The sequence below is a fragment of the Chelmon rostratus genome, chromosome 14 (genome assembly GCF_017976325.1).
Source record: "Chelmon rostratus isolate fCheRos1 chromosome 14, fCheRos1.pri, whole genome shotgun sequence".
Classification (NCBI taxonomy): domain Eukaryota; kingdom Metazoa; phylum Chordata; class Actinopteri; order Chaetodontiformes; family Chaetodontidae; genus Chelmon; species Chelmon rostratus.
This window is the reverse complement of record NC_055671.1, coordinates 26,071,503-26,090,137: the sequence shown is the minus strand read 5'-3', so window position 1 is coordinate 26,090,137 and position 18,635 is coordinate 26,071,503. Positions and strand designations below refer to the sequence as shown.

General features: G+C 48.3%; 1 protein-coding gene across 1 annotated transcript; it reads right to left on the bottom strand.

Moving 5' to 3' along the window:
* Positions 1 to 1,071: 1,071 nt before the first annotated feature.
* fgfr4 (fibroblast growth factor receptor 4) lies at positions 1,072 to 18,102 on the bottom strand. Its single transcript, XM_041953099.1, has 21 exons — positions 17,547 to 18,102; positions 15,624 to 15,839; positions 12,648 to 12,835; positions 12,386 to 12,536; positions 12,172 to 12,222; positions 11,269 to 11,538; positions 10,741 to 10,830; positions 10,466 to 10,632; positions 10,186 to 10,309; positions 9,115 to 9,305; positions 8,679 to 8,817; positions 8,345 to 8,538; positions 7,980 to 8,125; positions 7,539 to 7,660; positions 7,327 to 7,437; positions 6,760 to 6,950; positions 5,084 to 5,206; positions 4,430 to 4,500; positions 4,041 to 4,178; positions 3,776 to 3,881; positions 1,072 to 3,435 (listed from the first exon to the last, which is right to left on the bottom strand). Exons 2-21 carry the CDS (start codon positions 15,709 to 15,711, stop codon positions 3,259 to 3,261), a joined length of 2,838 nt encoding a protein of 945 aa, XP_041809033.1. The 5' UTR covers positions 15,712 to 15,839; positions 17,547 to 18,102; the 3' UTR covers positions 1,072 to 3,258.
* Positions 18,103 to 18,635: the final 533 nt, after the last annotated feature.

Sequence of the window (18,635 nt, the reverse complement as noted above, 5' to 3'; positions counted from 1 at the left end):
CCATCCATCCATCCGTCAGTCTGTCCATCCATCCGTCTGTCTGTCCAACCATCCGTCTGTCTGTCCATCCGTCTGTATGTCCAACCATCCATCCGTCCATCCATCCATCCGTCCATCTGTCCATCCATCCATCTGTCTGTTCATCCATCCATCCATCCATCCGTCCGTCCGTCTGTCCGTCTGTCCATCCTGCCATCCATCCGTCTGTCTGTCCATCCATCCGTCTGTCCATCCATCCATCTGTCTCTCTGCCCGTCCATCCTTTCATCCAGCCCAGCTCTCCTACACTTGGACGTCACAATCAGAAGACTTTATTGATCTCTGAGTGGAAAGAGGTCAGTTACTCCCAGCAGGCAAAAAAAAGAGGAAATAATGAAAGTAAAAATATATAAAAATATGTAAGTACACTACACAGCAGTATAAATCAACTATGAATAGGGAATAATATGAAATATGTAACCGTGAATATATAAACTATGTGTAATATGCAGCTGTCTTTATACAAATATGTCTGTTGTGTAACATTCTATCAATACTTAAATACTACTACTGCTAATACTAATACATACTAATACCCATAATAAATACTAACAACAATAATATAGAGAATTATAGTAGTATATGTGACAGTATCAGAATCAAGAATGTTTTAGCCTGAAGTCAAACAAACCGGCCAGTTTTCTCAGAATCCTGGACCAGCACCCGTCCTGGACCAGCACCCGTCCTGGACCAGCACCCGTCCTGGACCAGCACCCGTCACAGTTTTCACAAATTCACTCCAATAAAATTAATTAAAACAATTAAAACCAACAGTAAAATGTAAGACACACACGGGTCAGCCCTCCTCACCTGCCCAGGTGACCCAGAGGAGCCGACGACCCGCCAGTTCACAGCCCATTATAGAGGAAGAGGAACTAAAGAACCAGGATCAGGACTCCACTGAGTCCAGTTATTGTTCAATGCAAAGACACAGAGACACGGCGCTGCTTTATTTTAAATTATACTTTATTTCATATAAAAACAAAACAATAAACAAATAAATTAGATATTTCTAAAATAATCATCTCGAGGAAACGATGAAGAACGATGTGATTGTTGACAGTTTGTCTGGCTGAGGAGCAGATTACTGGAATGTAAAGACGGAAATGTATCCGGATACTTTGTGTAACTGTAAGAGCTTCATTCCAAAACGGGATAACTCCATCAGTGGGGGGGGGGCTGCTGTTACACTCGGAGGGCGACGGGACGAACCACGCAGAGCACTTTGGAATGAAACCGTCCATTTTTCTACAAACATTTGAGAGACAGAAGGACCAGAGAGGAACAGTGTGATACAACTGAGGATGCAACCGTCAGTGGTTATTTTATTTGTGTCCCCTTGTTTTGCCTGGGGGCAGGTCTCGGAGGTGGACTGGGACTCGGTTGATATTTACCCCACAGCTGGTCCCGGTGGTGAATCTGAATTAAGATTTGTAATTTAAAAGATGGTGACTATGAGGATAAAGATGGGGCATTTGGGAGAGAAGAGGAGACATTAACATAATAAGAGCCTCTTCATTTGCACACAAGCCCAAGCTATCCCCACACCACCACCCCCCCAGAACTCCCTCTGGTCTGTAGTCACACCCATTAAGCCTGCAAAGCCTTCATTGTCCAGCCAGGCTGCGGACCTGAGGACCCCTCACCAACAGATTGGGCTGGGTGAAGGGTTACCGCAGACAAAGGAGGGTCCCTCCCCCTTCTCTTCTATTTGAAATCAATCACACTGGCTTTCACATTCAGTGCCCCCCGCCCTCCTCTCCTCGTCAGCAGTGACAGTGGGCTTGGGCCAGCTCCCCAACGGAGTCCCCGTGCTGAGTCGTCGGTCCCCCTTTCAGGACGAGTCCCACCCCGGACACTCTGTCTCTGACAAAGCCGAGTGAAGCTGCTGTTGGAGGCGACCCGGCGAAGCCTCCACGTGTACCTGCTCGTTTCTACGTGTAAATGAGTCCGGCTCATGACCTTCGGTCTTTGAAAACTCCTTTTAAAACTTCAGAAATGCTTCACGGCTTGTGAGAGCTACAAAGTTTGGGGGGTTTTATCCAACAACAGCAACGACAACTGGGCTCCTTCTGGTATTTAACCACAAATTGTTTCATTGGGCTGGAGGCCGAAGCAGTTTACTACAAATGGAGGGTTTCATTCCAAAATGTCCCAAGTTTGAGCGTCTTTAAAGCTCCAATCCATCATTTGTTGACCACATAGACTTGAGGTTTGAGCTGTCGATGGGAATTGAGGAGTTTGTGTTTCTCAGTTGGTCTCAGGCGGCTGATGGAGACCAGTTTTTAACAGCATCTACTGATTTCTGAGACTCCTTGGATTCTTTATTTTCATTTGGGCTTTAAATTAAATCTGCTGGTATTTTGGAATGAACCCCGAACACAAAGACATGAACTGTGACCGGTTTGGCACTTGACTAAATTCTCTCTGTCGCCTCCAATAACCTTCATTTTTGTGTCATTCAGAATAATTTATGAAAGGCAATCGTCCTTCTGTTGTTGATATGTACATACAATATTTTAATATTCTAATATATTCACAGGAAATCATGAATTCAGGCACTTTGCTGCCACTACAGCAACTTCTAAGCACAAGAGATCCTGAGATTTAAGACCGTTTTCGTTTTAAATAAGCAACACAAAAGTAAAATAATCTTATATAAAGAGATTTATATTTAACAATCAGTTTCTTCTTCTTCTATCATAGCAAAATAAATCTTTTTTGTTAAAATGTCTTTATCAGCGAGGTTTCAAGCCCTGGTTTTGGGCTGCGTTTGTGTGAGGAGGTCATTGTCCGTCGCCTCTCTGAACTTGGAGGAGGCGTTTTGAGCACCGGGGTTCTCTTCTGCTGAGTTTAGTGCCGCAGTTTTCCAACGTTACGACCGTTCTCGGGCACAGTGCCACAGCTGATAGTCCAAAGTACCGTTTGCCCAGGATGAAATGTTCTTCTCCAAACCTTCATCGTGTAACGAAGCCCAGCGGCCTCAGTGCATCATGTGATCTGTGTGGATGTTCGCGTGTGTCTGTGTCTGCCGGCTTCGTCCGGCGCCACAGCGGAGGTCCAATGAAAACGTAATGAGAATAAAAGCTTTCTCTGAACTTCAGAAACGCAGCTGTGGACCTTCAGTATGGCTGCCAGCAGATGTTCCGTTACTTTGTGTTTCCCCTTTGTCGTGTTGACTTCCTGTCTGCGTATGTGCGGGTGCCTTCAGGTGCGCGTCTATCGGAGCGCCGTCTTCGCGTCTATCCGGGAGCGCACGTCCTGGTAGCCCAGGAGGCAGGGGTCGGTGGACAAGGCGTCGTGGGTAAAAACAGAGTCGTTGTCAGAGGAGCAGGAGCTGGACGTGTCCTCGCACGACGGCGAGTACTGCTCGAAGGGTGTCGACAGGTCCAAGTACTGAGGGAAGACAGGAAGTCCAGAAATTAGAGGAATGTTGTGTCTCAGATAGATGTTTGTTAAACTGGCAGAAAACAGTGATGGAGACTGAACATGCAGGTGGAGAGAAGTGCTGCCCCTGCAGAGACCAACAGGTCAATTTAAAGCTCAGAAATACTGAAGAACTAATCAGTCACATGACCCGCTGACCCGTCTGCAGGAGATGATGTTTGGTGAAAAACGGTGCAGCCAAACAGTTCACTTTGTTTTGTTGTTTGTGGTTTATGGAGCCTGGATTCTGCTCTCCTCACTGAGGACATCTGGACTGCAGATTGTGAAAGAACACATGTGTGAAACCCACCTCGTCAGAGATGGACAGCAGCACTCGGTCCAGCTCCTCCACCAGCTGCTTGAAGGTTGGTCTCTGGGTGGGAACGGCGTGCCAGCACTCACGCATCATCATGTAGCTGCACAGACAAGAACACAACGATGATCAAACACCGTCAGCGCAGAGATGCATTCACTGCTGCTTCAAGCCAGGGACGTCCAAACAACAGCAGGACTGCAGTGTAGGTGTGCACGGCTGCTAAACGTGGACCACCGAACGAAGAGCACTTCCTACTTACAGCTCATGTGTGCAGTTGGAGGGTTTGTCCATGCGATGTCCTTCCTTCAGCAGCTTAAAGAGCTCCTCGACCGGGATACCAGGATACGGTGAGCCGCCCAGCGTGAAGATCTCCCACATCAGAACCCCAAACGACCACCTGAGCACAGAGATCTTATGATCAGGCTACATATCGACTTTGGTGGTTTGAGGGTTTGTGGAAAGATGTTATTCTGACAGAATATAACCCGATTTTGAAGGTTTTGACAAGACAAAACAGGAAGGACAGAAGGGGAAATAACCGACGCAGCGTAAAACATTTTGAGACAAAACATAAATCAAAGATATTTGAGCTTTGAGCAGCTCATCGGCTTCACTGTAAAGCTTCTGGATCTGAGAAGTGGGACTTACACATCACTCTGGTGTGTGTAGACTCTGTCGAACAAGGCCTCTGGTGCCATCCACTTCACCGGCAGCCGTCCCTGCAGAGCAAACCCCGACATGTTAGAGCTCCACCTCCGTTTACCACCACAACACACCGGTCATCTCGACACACCTTTCACTGTTTTACTACCAAATGCGAACTCTGTGCTCACTCATTTATCCTTCACAATCCTCCTCCTCCTCCCTCCTCGCCTCCCCTCTTTTCTAATTAAGTCCTATTAAGCCTGCTGCCAATCAGAGGAGAATATCAGACATCTGCCTCGAGGAGAAAGAAACCTGAGAGAGGAGCCGGCAGGAGGAGAGGACGTGTTTACAAGCGGGGCTGGTGGGGGCGTTTGTATGAACGGCCAGCTCCAAATATCTTCAGGAAGATATTTGATATTCGGTTTGATTGATATTAATATGATACCTTATTGATCCCTGAGGGAAAATGTTTGGTCACTTCAGAGGGTCACAGGTTACAGACCAGTTCTACCTGAGTAGGATTTACAAGTCTGAATTTCTGGCTGTTAGTTTTCTGAACAGATCAAACATTTCCACTTTCCAACGAAGTTCTCCACTGAAAAGATTCAGGAGCAAGAAGTGATTCCTGAAAACACGCTGCTAGAAAGCGTCACTCACGTTGGTGGTTTTCTTGTAGTAGTCGATCTGGTGGACTCCTCGGGCCAGGCCAAAGTCAGCGATCTTCATCACGTTGTCCTCCGTCACCAGAACGTTTCTGGCTGCCAAATCTCTGTGGATGCACTGCAGAGAGGAGAGAGAGAATTAAAGACTGACACAAACCCTGAAGTGATCTTAAGGCCAACTGCCTCCAGATTACAAGATTAGCATAAAGTTGAAGAGGTCCTGGTCTAATCCGGCTGAATGAATCTTTTTTGTTTGTCATGTGTTTGGATTGTTTTTAACAGCAGTCTCGCTGTGGCTGAACGAGAGGTTTGAACTAAACTTTATTATCAGACGCCCTTTTGAATTGAGACTTGTGACATGAGACGTTCTCGTCTGTTCCAGGACGTGGTTTTGGAGCGTTCGTGTAAAAACGTGGAGGTGGGGGGTAGAAATGATTCACTGCAGATTTTCTTCAAAAATTAAAAGACTTGGGAGCCTTAAGTCAACACACAGTGTCTCATTTTAGTGAACGCAACAAAATTAAAATGTCTTTATATAGAAACTCTGCAGTTTGAAGTAAAAACAACCCTTTGGGAGGAAAAAAGAAAGGCTCTGTTTGCCCACATTGAATGGATGTCATTAAGTTTATTTTGGTTTTCATTCGAAATAGACGTGGGATCTGCGGGGACGTGCAAAATGAACCTGTCTCGGTTTGTGGGTCTCCCCATAATGGAGGGTTAGTTTCAGGCTCCTGCATTCTTAGGAGGCCGTGCAGCCAGAAACCCGATGCCTACACCCAGACGACGGCTCGGCCGCCCGTTTGCTAACAGATTTATGGCAGCGCTAAAAAGGACAAAGCCCTGCGACGGAGGGACGGACAGATGGATGAAGAAGAGTAAACATGGCTGAAGCCGCAGCAGCTTTCTGCTCAGGAATGCCTGTCTGAGACACCGGCTGGCAGACAAAGAGACATGTTGATAAGAAGCACACAGACAGAGAGCATGCTGGGTAAATGAAAGGAAAAGAAAGGTGGGGGGTGGGGATGGGAATAAAAGAAAGAAAGGGACAGACAGAGGATGGCAGGAGAGACGGGGGCTCGCATAGAGAAAAAGGAGAAGGGGAAGGCTGGTGCTGCCAGACCCGCCTGGACCGAACTGATCCATCTGAAGGCCAAGTGGCCGAATCCAAAAACTCTGAATTACACAAGAACTCAATCCTCCCCACAATTCCCTTTAAGTCAACACAGAGTGGCTGAAATTACAGCCCCTTCAGGGCTTAGACAGCATGTAGTCTATAAATGTTGAGCTTTGTACGGTCCAGCTTTCTTTTTGCGGCTGTTTTTCCTGCCCAGGAACATGGATATATTTTACTGTAATGAGGTCTGATGATACGGAAACATCCTCGTGGGGCTGAGGGTCGCGATGTAAATGTTTCACCCAAGAGCACAAAAAACCCCCCCTGAACCCAGCGTACCTTATTCTATCAGATCCACACTATGTAATGCAAAGATATTTCATTTGATATAAACCAGAGGAAAGCATCATCGATTTAACTTTGTGTCAGTCAACTGATGGAGAGATCAAATGTTTTCATTCCTGCATCCATGAAACTCTTGATTTACAACCACCAGAGATTCGGGTTCTTCTTCTTCTTCTACTGCAGCTTATTTCCTCTCTTTAAATTGAACGTACCCTTTTAGAGGCGAGGTACTCCATCCCTCTGGCAACCTGGTAGGCACAGGACAGCAGGTCTTTGAAGGTGAGCTGCTCTTCAGGCACCTTGGTCACATCAAAGGTATAGTCCATGCCTGGGGGTCTCCGGGCCCGCAGGTACTCCCTCAGACTGCCTTTGGATGCGTACTCCACCAGCACATACAGAGGGCCTGTGGGGGAACACAAACAAGATGAAGGACAGGGTTCTTTCTATTGTTGTTTTGGCCTCTGGGCTCAGGACCACCACCACTGAAACGCTCACTAAATTAGGTTGGTTTGTTGTGATTTACAATAAAAAAGGGGGTTTAGGCGGGAGGTAAAGGAAAGGCTTTGTTTTCTCTCCAAAACAAGGGCGTGTGTGCGTCATCAGGAGCGTTAACGAGGAGGAAGCTGGACTCTAATTATTAGAGAGCCAAGAAGACCTTTAGTTTAACTTGACCGGCCGAGGAGATGACGGAGGTCCGAACTTTTGACACGAATCCTCACGTAAAGCTTCTGCATAGAAATACAACAATAAAGAGGAAAGGTCACAGATCAGAAACTCACCATCCTGTGTGCAGACTCCCAGCAGGTTGATGATGTTCTTGTGTTTGTCCATCACCTTCATCAGCTCCATCTCTGAGATGAGGTCCGCCAGATCTTTGTCTGTGGCATCATCTGAGGGAAAACAGATCTTCTTTAGAAAACGATGTCCCACAGACAGCAGACTTCAGCTCATCTCTACAGGTACTTTTGTGTCTGTATCATTGCCTTCCTACCTTTGAGCATCTTGACTGCCACAGTGGTGGCCTGATCCGGACTGTCCTTGTTAATGCCGTAGGCCTCAGCCCTGACCACCTGACCGAAGCAGCCTTCTCCTAGAGGTTTGCCCAACGTTAAACTACAGACAGAAAGAGTGAAAGTTCGTGAAAATAAGAATGTCCAAATGAAAACTGTACAAATCCATAATTTGTGGCTCTGGTTTCTTAAAACATAGGTTGGGTAGAGCCAAAAATGGGTTGCGGGCTTGTTTCTTTTTAGGTCCCTGCATGACGCTACAGTGTTCAGATGAATCTGGATCCGAGAAGACGACAAGCGTTTATGTTAATTCTGTTACTGAGGCTCAACATTTTAAAACTCATCACTCATTCTAATCATTTTAAATGTAAGAGGAGGTGTGATTTCATTTTCATCTTGACGACAGAAGGCAGATAACTTACTTCTCCCTGGGGAACTCCCAGTCCGGGTCGTAGGGCAATTCAAACTCCATGACTCCAGCCAGCATGGGGGAGCAGCTGGACGAGAGGCGAGCCACCCTCATCAGCGACGCGCTGGACTTCCCTGACGAGTTGGACTCCACCGAGTACTGACGGAAGGGATACCGAAAGAGAGTTTAGTTAGCAGCTTTCAGGAACGTCCCTTTGGCCTTTCCAGACAGCTACAAACACTTTCCCCTCCAGATGTGGTCGGACAACACAGTGTGCACTCTCAAGCACACCCTGGCCTTCAGTCACAGTCAGCAGTTTGCCAAAGCACCAGCTAGAGAAGACCAACGTTAGTTCCCATGATGCATTGTGCCCTGTACCTGTCTGCGAAGAGGAAACTTGGAGAGTTTCTGGACAGGGAGGGCATCAAACGGCTCCCGTCTGGGGTGGACCTGCATTCGACACAACACCACGATGACGATGGCCATGATCAGAGCCAGGAAACCACAGGCGTAGATGATGATGTCGGTGTACTTGGTCTCCATGGTGTCTATAGCATCTGCTGCTTCCTCTTCTATAGGAGGAGAGGGAACAGGAGAGGGAAGTGACAAATCAAATCTACATTTACTGATGTTCAAAGTGTTTGTGCAGCGTCTTCATGTTTGACTCTGTCAGCTTATTGAAGGAATCTCGTAGCCTCTGTTCGTTCTTTACCTGAGATGACGGTGAGCCAGGCGGACTGGTGGGCGAATCCAATTGAATTTCCAGCCAGACAGGTGTATTCTCCTGCATCCTCCATAGTAACTTTGGACAGGTAGAGCACTTCCACCTCTGACATGTTCAGACTGCCGGTCTGCGCAACACAGATGCAGAAAAGGTGAAATAAACCATCACGACCACTGGAGGCTTTTACAGTTGTTGTCTGTGGTTATCTAGCTAATGCAGGGAATCAGTTTGTAACTGTACTAAATGGGAATTCAGGAAGTTCAGGTCAGTCTGACTGACAGCAGCTCCTATAGAGCTAATACTGTACATGACATCTCCAGCCAGCGGGACAGAAGCTGTTGACAAAGTGAGAAATGATGACATTTCGTCATGTTTTTTCTCATGCTGTGTTTGTACTTGTTAAAACCTGTTAAAGGTCACCAACCTTGAGGATCTGAACATAGGGCGTCCCATCAGACCCGTAGCGGCTGCCGTTCCTCTCTATGTGTTTGAGCCACTGAATGTGAGGCTGGGCGTCGCTGTAGACCTTACAGTGGAACTGGACGTCGCTGCCCACCACTGCCGTGGTGTTGGCCGGTAGGCCGGCCTGTAGAATGGGCCTGTGAGGGGAACGCTCTGGATGGGGAAGAGATCAGAGGGGGATGAGCAAAGCTGGCACAGATGAAAGATAACTTTAAACTGCAGATAAACCAGCGAGAGCTTAACTGGATTTCTTCTTCTCAGGGCAACGGTTCAAAGGTGATTCAGACAGAGATTTAACTGATCTACCAATCTTCATTCTGAGAGTCTTACAAACATCTGTCTCACCAGGAGTTCACGGAGGCCGGACAAAAACATCCAGATATTTGGCAGTTTAACAGCAGACAAACGTGCCTGTTTTTCACAGAGATGCCTACAGACGCCCAGCAGCCGTCGCTGTCGCCTGTAATGTGTTTCTTTGCTGGCAAAAGAGCAGCCAATATAGTTTGGAGATGAAAATTGGTTCTATTAGCGTGGCTTTTTGTCAGCCGGTCGCCGGGCTCTCTTTGATCTGCGGTTACTCTCGCTCTCTGATCTCGTTAGTTGTCTCGTTAGTCTTCTCCCCCCGTTGGCGAGGACGGAAACTGACCCCGTGGTGGACAGACAGCGAACAAATGAACAAACAAACCGCAGCCCTCCTCGATCTCCTGTCACAGGTCAGGTAGAAAACTGGTGTGGACGCCTGACCATCCACATCCTTTCTGCGGCGAGAGATGCCAGGCGCCCCGTCACCTTCAGCCCACCCCCCCATCATCCCCTCCCTCAGGATGGAGGTCTTTATTTGAAGCCATGCCAGTTTTTTCTCAAGTGCTGACTAATGACAACTTACTTAATAAGCATTGAAGAAGTCTCTCTCATGTCTGCTTCACTCATTTAGTCCAGTAATTCAATCTGTAACACCCCCATGACCCAACACAGAAATGACAAGGAACCCGGACACACACTTTCACACACCCTCCACACATCCAGGTCTTACCGAGGACATCGAGGACGTAGCTGTGAGTGATGGAGCCGTACTTGTTGTCCACCACGCAGGTGTAGTTTCCTCTGTCCGAAGGCACAACGCTCTCCATCACCAGGCTCCAGTGCTGGTGTCTCAGCTAACCGAAGAAACACAAAATATCTTCAGTTTTGCTTTGTGATCAGGATAACAAGAGGAAGCACAAACAAACATCTGATGGTTGAACATCAGCCAGATGGTCCCGGTCATCATTTGGCTTTAAATTCAGGAGATAACAAACTACGACCGTCCTCACCTTGATGCCTCCGATGCGGTGCTCTCCTCTAAACTCACGCCCATTTTTGAGCCAGCGGATGCTCGGCATGGGGCTGCCCATGGCCGGACAACGAAACTTTACCGTGTTCCCTGCAGGAACGGCGTACAGCTTCTTTTCCATACGCTGGGTGTGGGTCCAGTAGGGACCTGCATGAACGAAGAAACCCAATAAGCCATTAGCCAGAATGCTCCGATGAAGCCTGGAGGTTGAGTTGGACTAATTCCTGAAGGATGGTTAAGCAAACGACAGCATACCTCTGGAGAAGTAAACCTGGTCGTTTTCAATCTCAGCCGATGAGTCCTCCAAGCCGTTATCCTCGTCATCGTCCCCCGACCCCAACGAGTCTAGAAACATGGCAAATAAAGGAAATACGAAGAGAGATGAAGAAAACTCATCAGCCTGTTACAATCCCAGGCTTCTAAACCTAAAGATAATCATTTATGACAAATAAAAGCCGCAAATGTTCAAATTTTAGAAGCTGGAACCAGTGAATTTTGAGCATTTCTGCTTCAAAATTACTCTTAACAATTAACCAATTATCCTAATTAACGAATTAATTGACTGAATGTTTCAGCCATATCGGGGGTCATCATCTTATTTCCACATCTGTGAACAGGTGATTGTTTTGTACAAGTACAAACTGCTAGCTTGCTAACGACACGACGGCTTGATGCTAGCATCTGTTTCGCTATAAATATTAGCACCAAAAACTTTGACTTTGACATGATTTGCTTTGTAAAACACAAAATCTCAAGCAGTAAAATATCTGTTAGTGTTCTTACCTGCCACAGTGATGGTGAAGTTCCTCACAGGTTCCTTGGTTCCCCGGAGAACACAAACATAAACGCCTGAATCCTCATATGTTACGTCTGTGATCTCCATGACGGTGCCACGGATCTGGATGCGGGGCGTGGGCAGAACCCGGCCTCCTTCCTTGTACCAGTTCACGGCCATGCCGGGCCGGGTGCTCATGTCGCAGCGCAGCTTCAGGATGTTTCCCGGCTCCAACAGAAGATGTTCTGTGGTGTCTTCGCTCAGGTCCTCAAGAACATCTGTTGAAACATCAACACGCAAGGAGTTAGCACACCTTGTTGTTCTCAGACACATCACCACACAGGCCAGTCAGCAAGTAGCCATCCCCTCAACTATGACCTTCAGCTCTTCAACCCCATTATCTCCCGCCCACCCCCCAAAACACACACACACAATGAAATTACCATGGAGACCAGGAGGCCTAGCCCTCCTCCTCCTAACACTGCAAACTCCCTCCTTTCATCGCTCTCTCCACAAAGAAAAGCTAAGAGCAGCGCGGAGGAAGAGACTGAAGCTAATGAACATGTTGCAGCCTGACAGTCGACGGAGAGTAAATCTGAGGGGCGGTGCAGGTTCACTGGAGATCTAAGTGAGCGAAGGGGAAGAGGAGTTCATTCCAGGCTGAGGAGGGGGACACAGATGGCCGCCAGACCATCTTCAACAGTCTGCACCATCATCTCTGGTTACAGAGTTTACACTTTTAACCTGGATTGTCAATATTTAAGTTAATTTAAGTAATGTCGATCAATTACAACTGAAAGTCAATCATTCTGTGATTCTAAAGTGATCGCCTTGAAATCAACATTTAAGGGGAAAAAATGTTCCCACATTTGCGCAAAACCTATTCCAGCAGGGTGATGAGGTCACTGTACCTGGGGGGATTTCAGCAGCTGTCAGGTCCACAGTTTGGGATATGATGGTACCTGTGGAGGGGAAAAGTTCAGGTTATAAAATAGTGTGATACATGATCACATGGTCCAATAGATGATTAATTGTTCCGGTCACTGGGCTAAAAGTCACATGGGATTCTTTGAATGAAGCTGAAGTTGGTGCCCAAACGTTGGCGTGATGATAGGAGTGTCTCACCTGGCAGGACCTCCAGCCACGCCGACTGCATGGCCTGCACTGTCTGTCCTGCATGGGTGTTCTCAGCCATGCAGATGTACTCGCCTGCGTCCGCCGCAGTGATGTTGGACAGGTGCAGTGTGTTCAGCTTGGACGCATTGCTCTGCAGCGCCTGCACGGAGGAGACGTCATGTTAACGTCCTTTTAATAAGACGATGAAAGAAGCAAACCTGTCAACACAGAATAGAACACGAACTGTCAAACCGTTCGCATCTGTCCTCACCGTCAGAGCCCTGAGGCGAGGCGGTCCTGCCTGGCTCGGTCCGGGCGTGCCGGCCTCCGTCTTCAGCCACTGCACCTTGGTGGATGCTGGCCGGTGGACTTTACACACCAGCTTCACCTGACCACCCATTACCCCCGTGGTGTTTTCTGGGTAACCTGGTACGATCAGCGGCCTGGACACCCGAAGATCTGTTGAAAAACAGGATGGTGCGATAGAAAGTTAGTCCTAACTGTCCGTATTGTGTTTCATATCGATTCTCATGGCTGACTTTGAAAACTTGAGGAACTGCTGACTCAAACTTTTTTTAGGACCTTTCCCTCTGAATGATTCTTACTTAGTCCTGAAATACTGTTAAAAAGAAGCAGACTATTAGCTGGTGTGTTAAGTCTTAATAAACTTCTCCAAACCTCCTCAGTCTAAACGTGGCTGAAGCAACACATCCTGGTGGTTTCAGTTTACCTCTGAATCATCTGCTAGCAGAAGTACAGCGTGTTTCTGAACAGCCGCTGTCATTTAATGCGAGCGGGAACAGGCGATAGAGTTTCCGATAAACCGTCAGCCACAGTGCCGTCCATTCAGTGGGTCACTCGACCGTTCATGTGCTCGCCCACTCACTTGTCGGAGCATATGTGCGCCCCGGACGGGGACGGCGTTTGCTGCTCAGTCACTCAGAACGAGCAATTTTCCAGAGCAATTTTCTGTCTGATTGCTTCCTGCGAGCGCTTAGTGAAAAGGCAATCTGTTCCCTTGTTGGAGTGAAGTGCTGCCTTTTTTTCTAATGGCCCCAAGTACACGTAGAGGTTTCAGGAACAAATACACACTCACAACATTATAAGTGGAAAATCAGAAACAGCAGCCAAAAGGAAAAGACGGGAAAAGAACGTCGTGACGGCTGGTTTTAATGTGAAAACACTGTTTTTAAAGTGGAAACTACTCAACAAGCTGCACATTTTATCTGACGGGTCGAATGTGAACACAGTAAAACCGTCAGCAGTAAATCACAGCGGTGGACACACACTCCTGGAGCCGTGCTAATGAACTTGCAGAGACCGGGACGCTGCCCCGCAGTTGAACTCGCGGCAGAGTGTGAATTGTCACCCAGAGGCGAGGGGGCAAACAAAACACAACACAACACAAACAAACCGCTCGGCCGCTCGGCCGGCCGGCCAGGCTGGCAGCGGCGTCCTCTGCGGAACCCCGACGGGACAATGAAGCGCTTCATGGCCTGAACCGGGAACACGGCAGAGTCCTGCAGTGCACGCTCCCTGATGCTGGAGATTTACTGATATTTCATCCAATCTGGTCTTTCTGCAGCTTTAATTTGAAGGAGCTGAGATAACTAGAAGTAACTGATTAATTATAAACAGATAACGCACGACTGATGATATCATTTAACACAGCTGTAATAATATTCAAGAGTTACTTATTATACTCATAATCTAATTAAATATCAGTTTATTCAGAAATTATTCTTCTCCGGACTCATGACACCTGATTGAACTGAAAGCTCTGGAAGAAATCTAGTGAGTGGACCTTGAGTCAAGAGTCTGTTTTAAACCTGCTGACTGCTTTGTGTGAGCAGCTAGTGACGGGATTTGCTCGTGTCATTGGATATGATTCAGCATTAGTGTTACATGTTGTTCACAATCATTCGCAGCAGTGAGGAAGCAGCTCATTGGTCCAGCTCTGAACGCTCCTGCAGCGACCTTTGGCTTAAAATTAAGGGCAGTTTTTAGTTTTTGTGATCTTATTGAATGAAAAGACTGAACTGCTTCATAGATTTAAGCTGCTCCAAAGCTTTGCTCACACTTTGTTTGAGAGGAAAGAGGAAAAACATCGGACCAGTGAGAGGTCTGCATTTAGCAGCCTGCAGTCACAAACATTAGCTGTTATCAAATCAGCAACACGACAGACGGAGAATAATTAAAACAGATTGTTTGATCGAGTCCTTTTAATAAAGGAAATGATCTAAAACCGTCCTAAATGTTAACTATTTGATCCGCGTCTGAAACTCTGCATCATGTCCGGAGACGAGACCGGCGGACCCTGCCGGGAGTGTGAGCAGTGCATTGTGGGTCCCTCTGACCTCATCACCCAGGGGGCCCTGTTTTCACCCCTTTAACTGACTCGTCTTGACTCCTCTCATTGAGGATCCTCGAGTCCTGGATCCCGGTTCTGTGTTGACTTTGGCTCATAGCGACTGACTCCATGAGACGCTGCTCTGCCGTCTGCGCTAACTTTTGTTTACTGAACAAGATGTCACATCGACGTTTGTTTGTGGAGACTGAACCTCGACTTTTCTTTGACTGTAGTGAATCGTTTTCTTCCGGTTTGAATATGATTTACGAATAACCTCTGAACAGCGAGCCCCGGCCGGCCTTGCTCGGCCCCGCGGAGACGGGCGCTCTGTGCCTCCGGGGCAACAATCCACTTCGTCTTTCATCAGTCCACAAACATCGTAACCGAATGTTCACAGCAGCCTTTAATCTGAAGAGCTGGTTCACGTCACAGCGGAGCAGAAAGAGGTCGGTGTGGCGTCCCTGCTGGACGGCTACACTGATTACTTCTTAACGTTTTAACAGGACTACCACCGACAGTGGCCGACTTATTGCATTGGCTTCTGTTCGTAAGGCATGAATGAAAAGGGCCCCGCGGCCCCCCTCCTCATGCTCGGCTGGCACGCAGCCAGGCAGATTTACACTTCCGAGCCTCGGGGCCTCGGACGGATCAGATAGCAAAGTTTACGGCAGCTTAAACACTGAGAGCTTTTTTCTCCGCCTTCCCCGCTCCGTCTGAGACTCCGCTGCAGACGCTGTCATTTTTCCTGTCACCTTCACTTCCTGCCGCCAACAAACGGACACGTTCTGCAAAGGCGCCGCGGACGGATCGAACCCTCGAACAAAAGGACTTTTCTGAGCGGCTAAATGTTGAAGAGGAAGAGGGAGGAAGAGGGAGTCGGCTTCAGGTGTCGCTTACCTTTGGTTCTGCCTTCGTCCACGGCCCGGGCCGAGACCCCGTCCATCAGACAGAGCAGCAGGACGCAGAGCGTGCAGACCCTCGCCATCTTCTTCACCTGACGCGTGTGTCGTGTGGTTACCGGGCAGGAATACGTGCTGAAGCCTGGAATGGGCCTCACACTCTGGTCCCGGGCATTGGAAGCTGCTAAACCCACAATGTCTCTAAATCTGGATCCTGTAGAGACAAAACAAACACATGGGAGACGGTTATCTGTTGATCAGAAACTGGATTCTTTAAGGAGATCTGGCCGAAAAGCCGCCGGAGACGCAAACGTCTCTGTTCAGTGGCAGAAAACCAGAAACGCTCACGCAGACAAACAGTTAAAGAGCCTGTTTAGACTGCAGCAGCTGTATTCTTAACCAGATGTCCTGCTAACTGTCCCACTCGTCTGCCTCACATTGTCCAGGCTCTCCCGCGTCATGAATAAGGAGCGGGGCTGTTACTGCCTGTTGTTTATCAATGGACGGCGCTCGGCTGCCGGGATAATGGACCCTCACTAGAAAAACACTTGAAACTTGCCAGGAAGCTTCAGAACGTGAAGGAGCGGCGGAGATTCGACAGCGGCCGATGAGGCTTCAGGTTCAGGTGGAGGTAGACGACAGGCAGAGCGCCGTCGCCGCACTGCTCCATGTGATGCAGTAAACTTTACACCACCGATAACTTCACTTCCATTGATGATTGATCTGATGATCAGATCCTTCACTCAGCGATCGTTTGCTCCAGAAATGCCGATGACACTTTCCACAAGTCAGATCGACAGAACCTCAAAGACCTTCAGTTCATACAGAAGACAAATAAAACAGCAAATCCTCAAAACTGCAGAGCTGGAACCAGCATTTAGGATCGATGTTTCTCTCTATCAATCACTTATTGATTAACCTTCATCATGACTCAATCTGAAAAATACCACAAAGCTCCAGTGTTATTTAACTCTGATGTTTCTTTCACTAATTTCAGTAGAAGCAGAGTTCATCTACAGATGTTCATGAGTTAAAGTCAGATAAATTCAGCGGCCACAGAATTCCGTCAGAAAAGGTTCGAAATATTAGTTAAAATGTTATTTTGAAAATGTTTTCAGATCTAATTTAAGTAGAAAACTGAACGCGTCCAGCCCTCAACCTAAACCTCTGACAGTCTGCACGAATAATGCACCGATTCTTTTGCTGCGGGTCGAGCCGACTGCGCTCCGGCGCCAGAGCCCGGTGCGCACCACGCACGCAGGGCGCGCACACGCACACGCGCGCGCGCGCACACACACACAGTTTAAAGAACCAGCCTGCTGAATAAAACTTCTTTCTTAATGCAGGCTGGAAGAAGCTGCACATGAATCGCAGCATTTATTAATTAACATGCTGATCTTGAATCTGTTCTGTGGGGTCTGTGCGCGCGCGCATGCCTGCCGTCAGTCGATCAGTTCGATCATTCAGCGGATTGTCGATCAAGCAAACAAACTTGATAATAAATAATAAACAAATAAAAAGCAGACAAACAGTTTGGGGTCGTTTAGCTTCATCCTGCTCAGGTCTGTCAGAATCAATCATTGAATCTTTTTGGTTCTGACAGAGTTCAAACTCCACAAACACATTTCCTCCTGACAAATAGTCCCTGCGGAAGGTTCAATGTCTGAAAAGTGACTTATTTGACTCCGCGCGTTGCAAAACAAGTTCAGCTGGAGCTGATGTGAAAGTTTCTCCTGAATGTCCCACATTCACAGACCGTCTCCTGCTTTGTTCCCTTAACGCTGAAAGCTGCTGAAAAGGCTGAACTCAGTCTCAGAGGCTGAATAAGAGCTTTCTTTAGAGGCTGCAGGTCGGACACACACTCTCATCTAACCCGCTGAAATGAATGAATCAACAGCTGCCTCCGCCTGTTTTCACCCACCTTTCCTCGCGCTGTGTCCGCGCACTGATCACTGGCACCGGGGAGGAATCACTCCTCGTCCCGCTCGATACGTCGGAACATTGAAATCCTCATTTGGAGCTCCGTTTCTCTGTAAACTCCCCCGGAGCGGCCTGGAGCGGCTCTCGGCTGTATCCGGCTAAAAAACTGGACCTTATAAATCCATCAAAAGCAGCCCTGTGGAACATGAACGACAGCTGCCGGGCTGTGCTGCTGACCGGGGGAAGGAGCCGTGATCCCGGGCCAAAGTCCACGGCAGCCGCTCAGAGCGCTAAATCCACGCAGGGAAGGGAGGCGAGGACGTGGAAACTCGTCGTTTCTGCCTCTGAAAACGTAGAAAAAGATCCGCTGTGGCGACAGAATGAGAGAAAGCGGCTGATAGAGAGCAGGAGGTGGGAAGCGTCGCTCTGAGCCCCCCCTGGATGAACTGGACTCTTGGAGTTTTTCCGTGCGTCTTTACGCAGCGCCTCCTCTCTCCGGTGAGTCGATCCCGCTCAGATCTGAAATGTGGAGCTCAGCCTCCTTCGTGTCTTCAGCAGAGGAGCGACCGAGTCCTCCACACAGCGTCCCTCCTTCAGCTCTGCTGCTCTGTGGACGGCAACCACAATAACAATGGTCCGAGGACGGCCAGGGGAGCAGGAGGAGCGGGAGGAGGAGGAGGGGGAGGAGGGGGGAGGGGGGAGAGAAAGGGGAGGGGTGCGCTTCTGTTACCCCCCTGCTCCCCCACACACAAAAACACCCCCATCCCTCCAAAGAGCTGGCAAATAAGAGCCCGGACCCTGAGCCTCCCCCTCCTCCACAGCAGCTCCTGAACAGAAGTGTTTCAGAGCTGTGAAGTCCGCTGCCATCAAACGCATCATCACGTTATTAAAACAGCTTTCTATGACGCCTTCATTGTCCTCTATGCAAACAGCACCTCAGGAGACACATTCACTGACGCTGCTGCGCCTCCACCTCCTAATTGCATCAGTAACAGAAGCTGCTCCTGTAATCCCATTAGCTGCAGCACAGACTCCAGATCAGTTTGTTATCAGCTTCACTCTGAGCTGGAACAGCCGTGTGTTCGTGTCT

Coding starts and splice junctions, on each gene's coding strand:
- fgfr4 (XM_041953099.1), bottom strand. CDS start 15,711: ATGGCGAGGGTCTGCACGCTCTGCGTCCTGCTGCTCTGTCTGATGGAC. Junction 10,831..11,268: donor CTTCACCATCACTGTGGCAG/GTAAGAACACTA, acceptor CCATGTTTCTAG/ACTCGTTGGGGTCGGGGGAC. Junction 3,436..3,775: donor TGCTGTCCATCTCTGACGAG/GTGGGTTTCACA, acceptor GTCTTCCCTCAG/TACTTGGACCTGTCGACACC.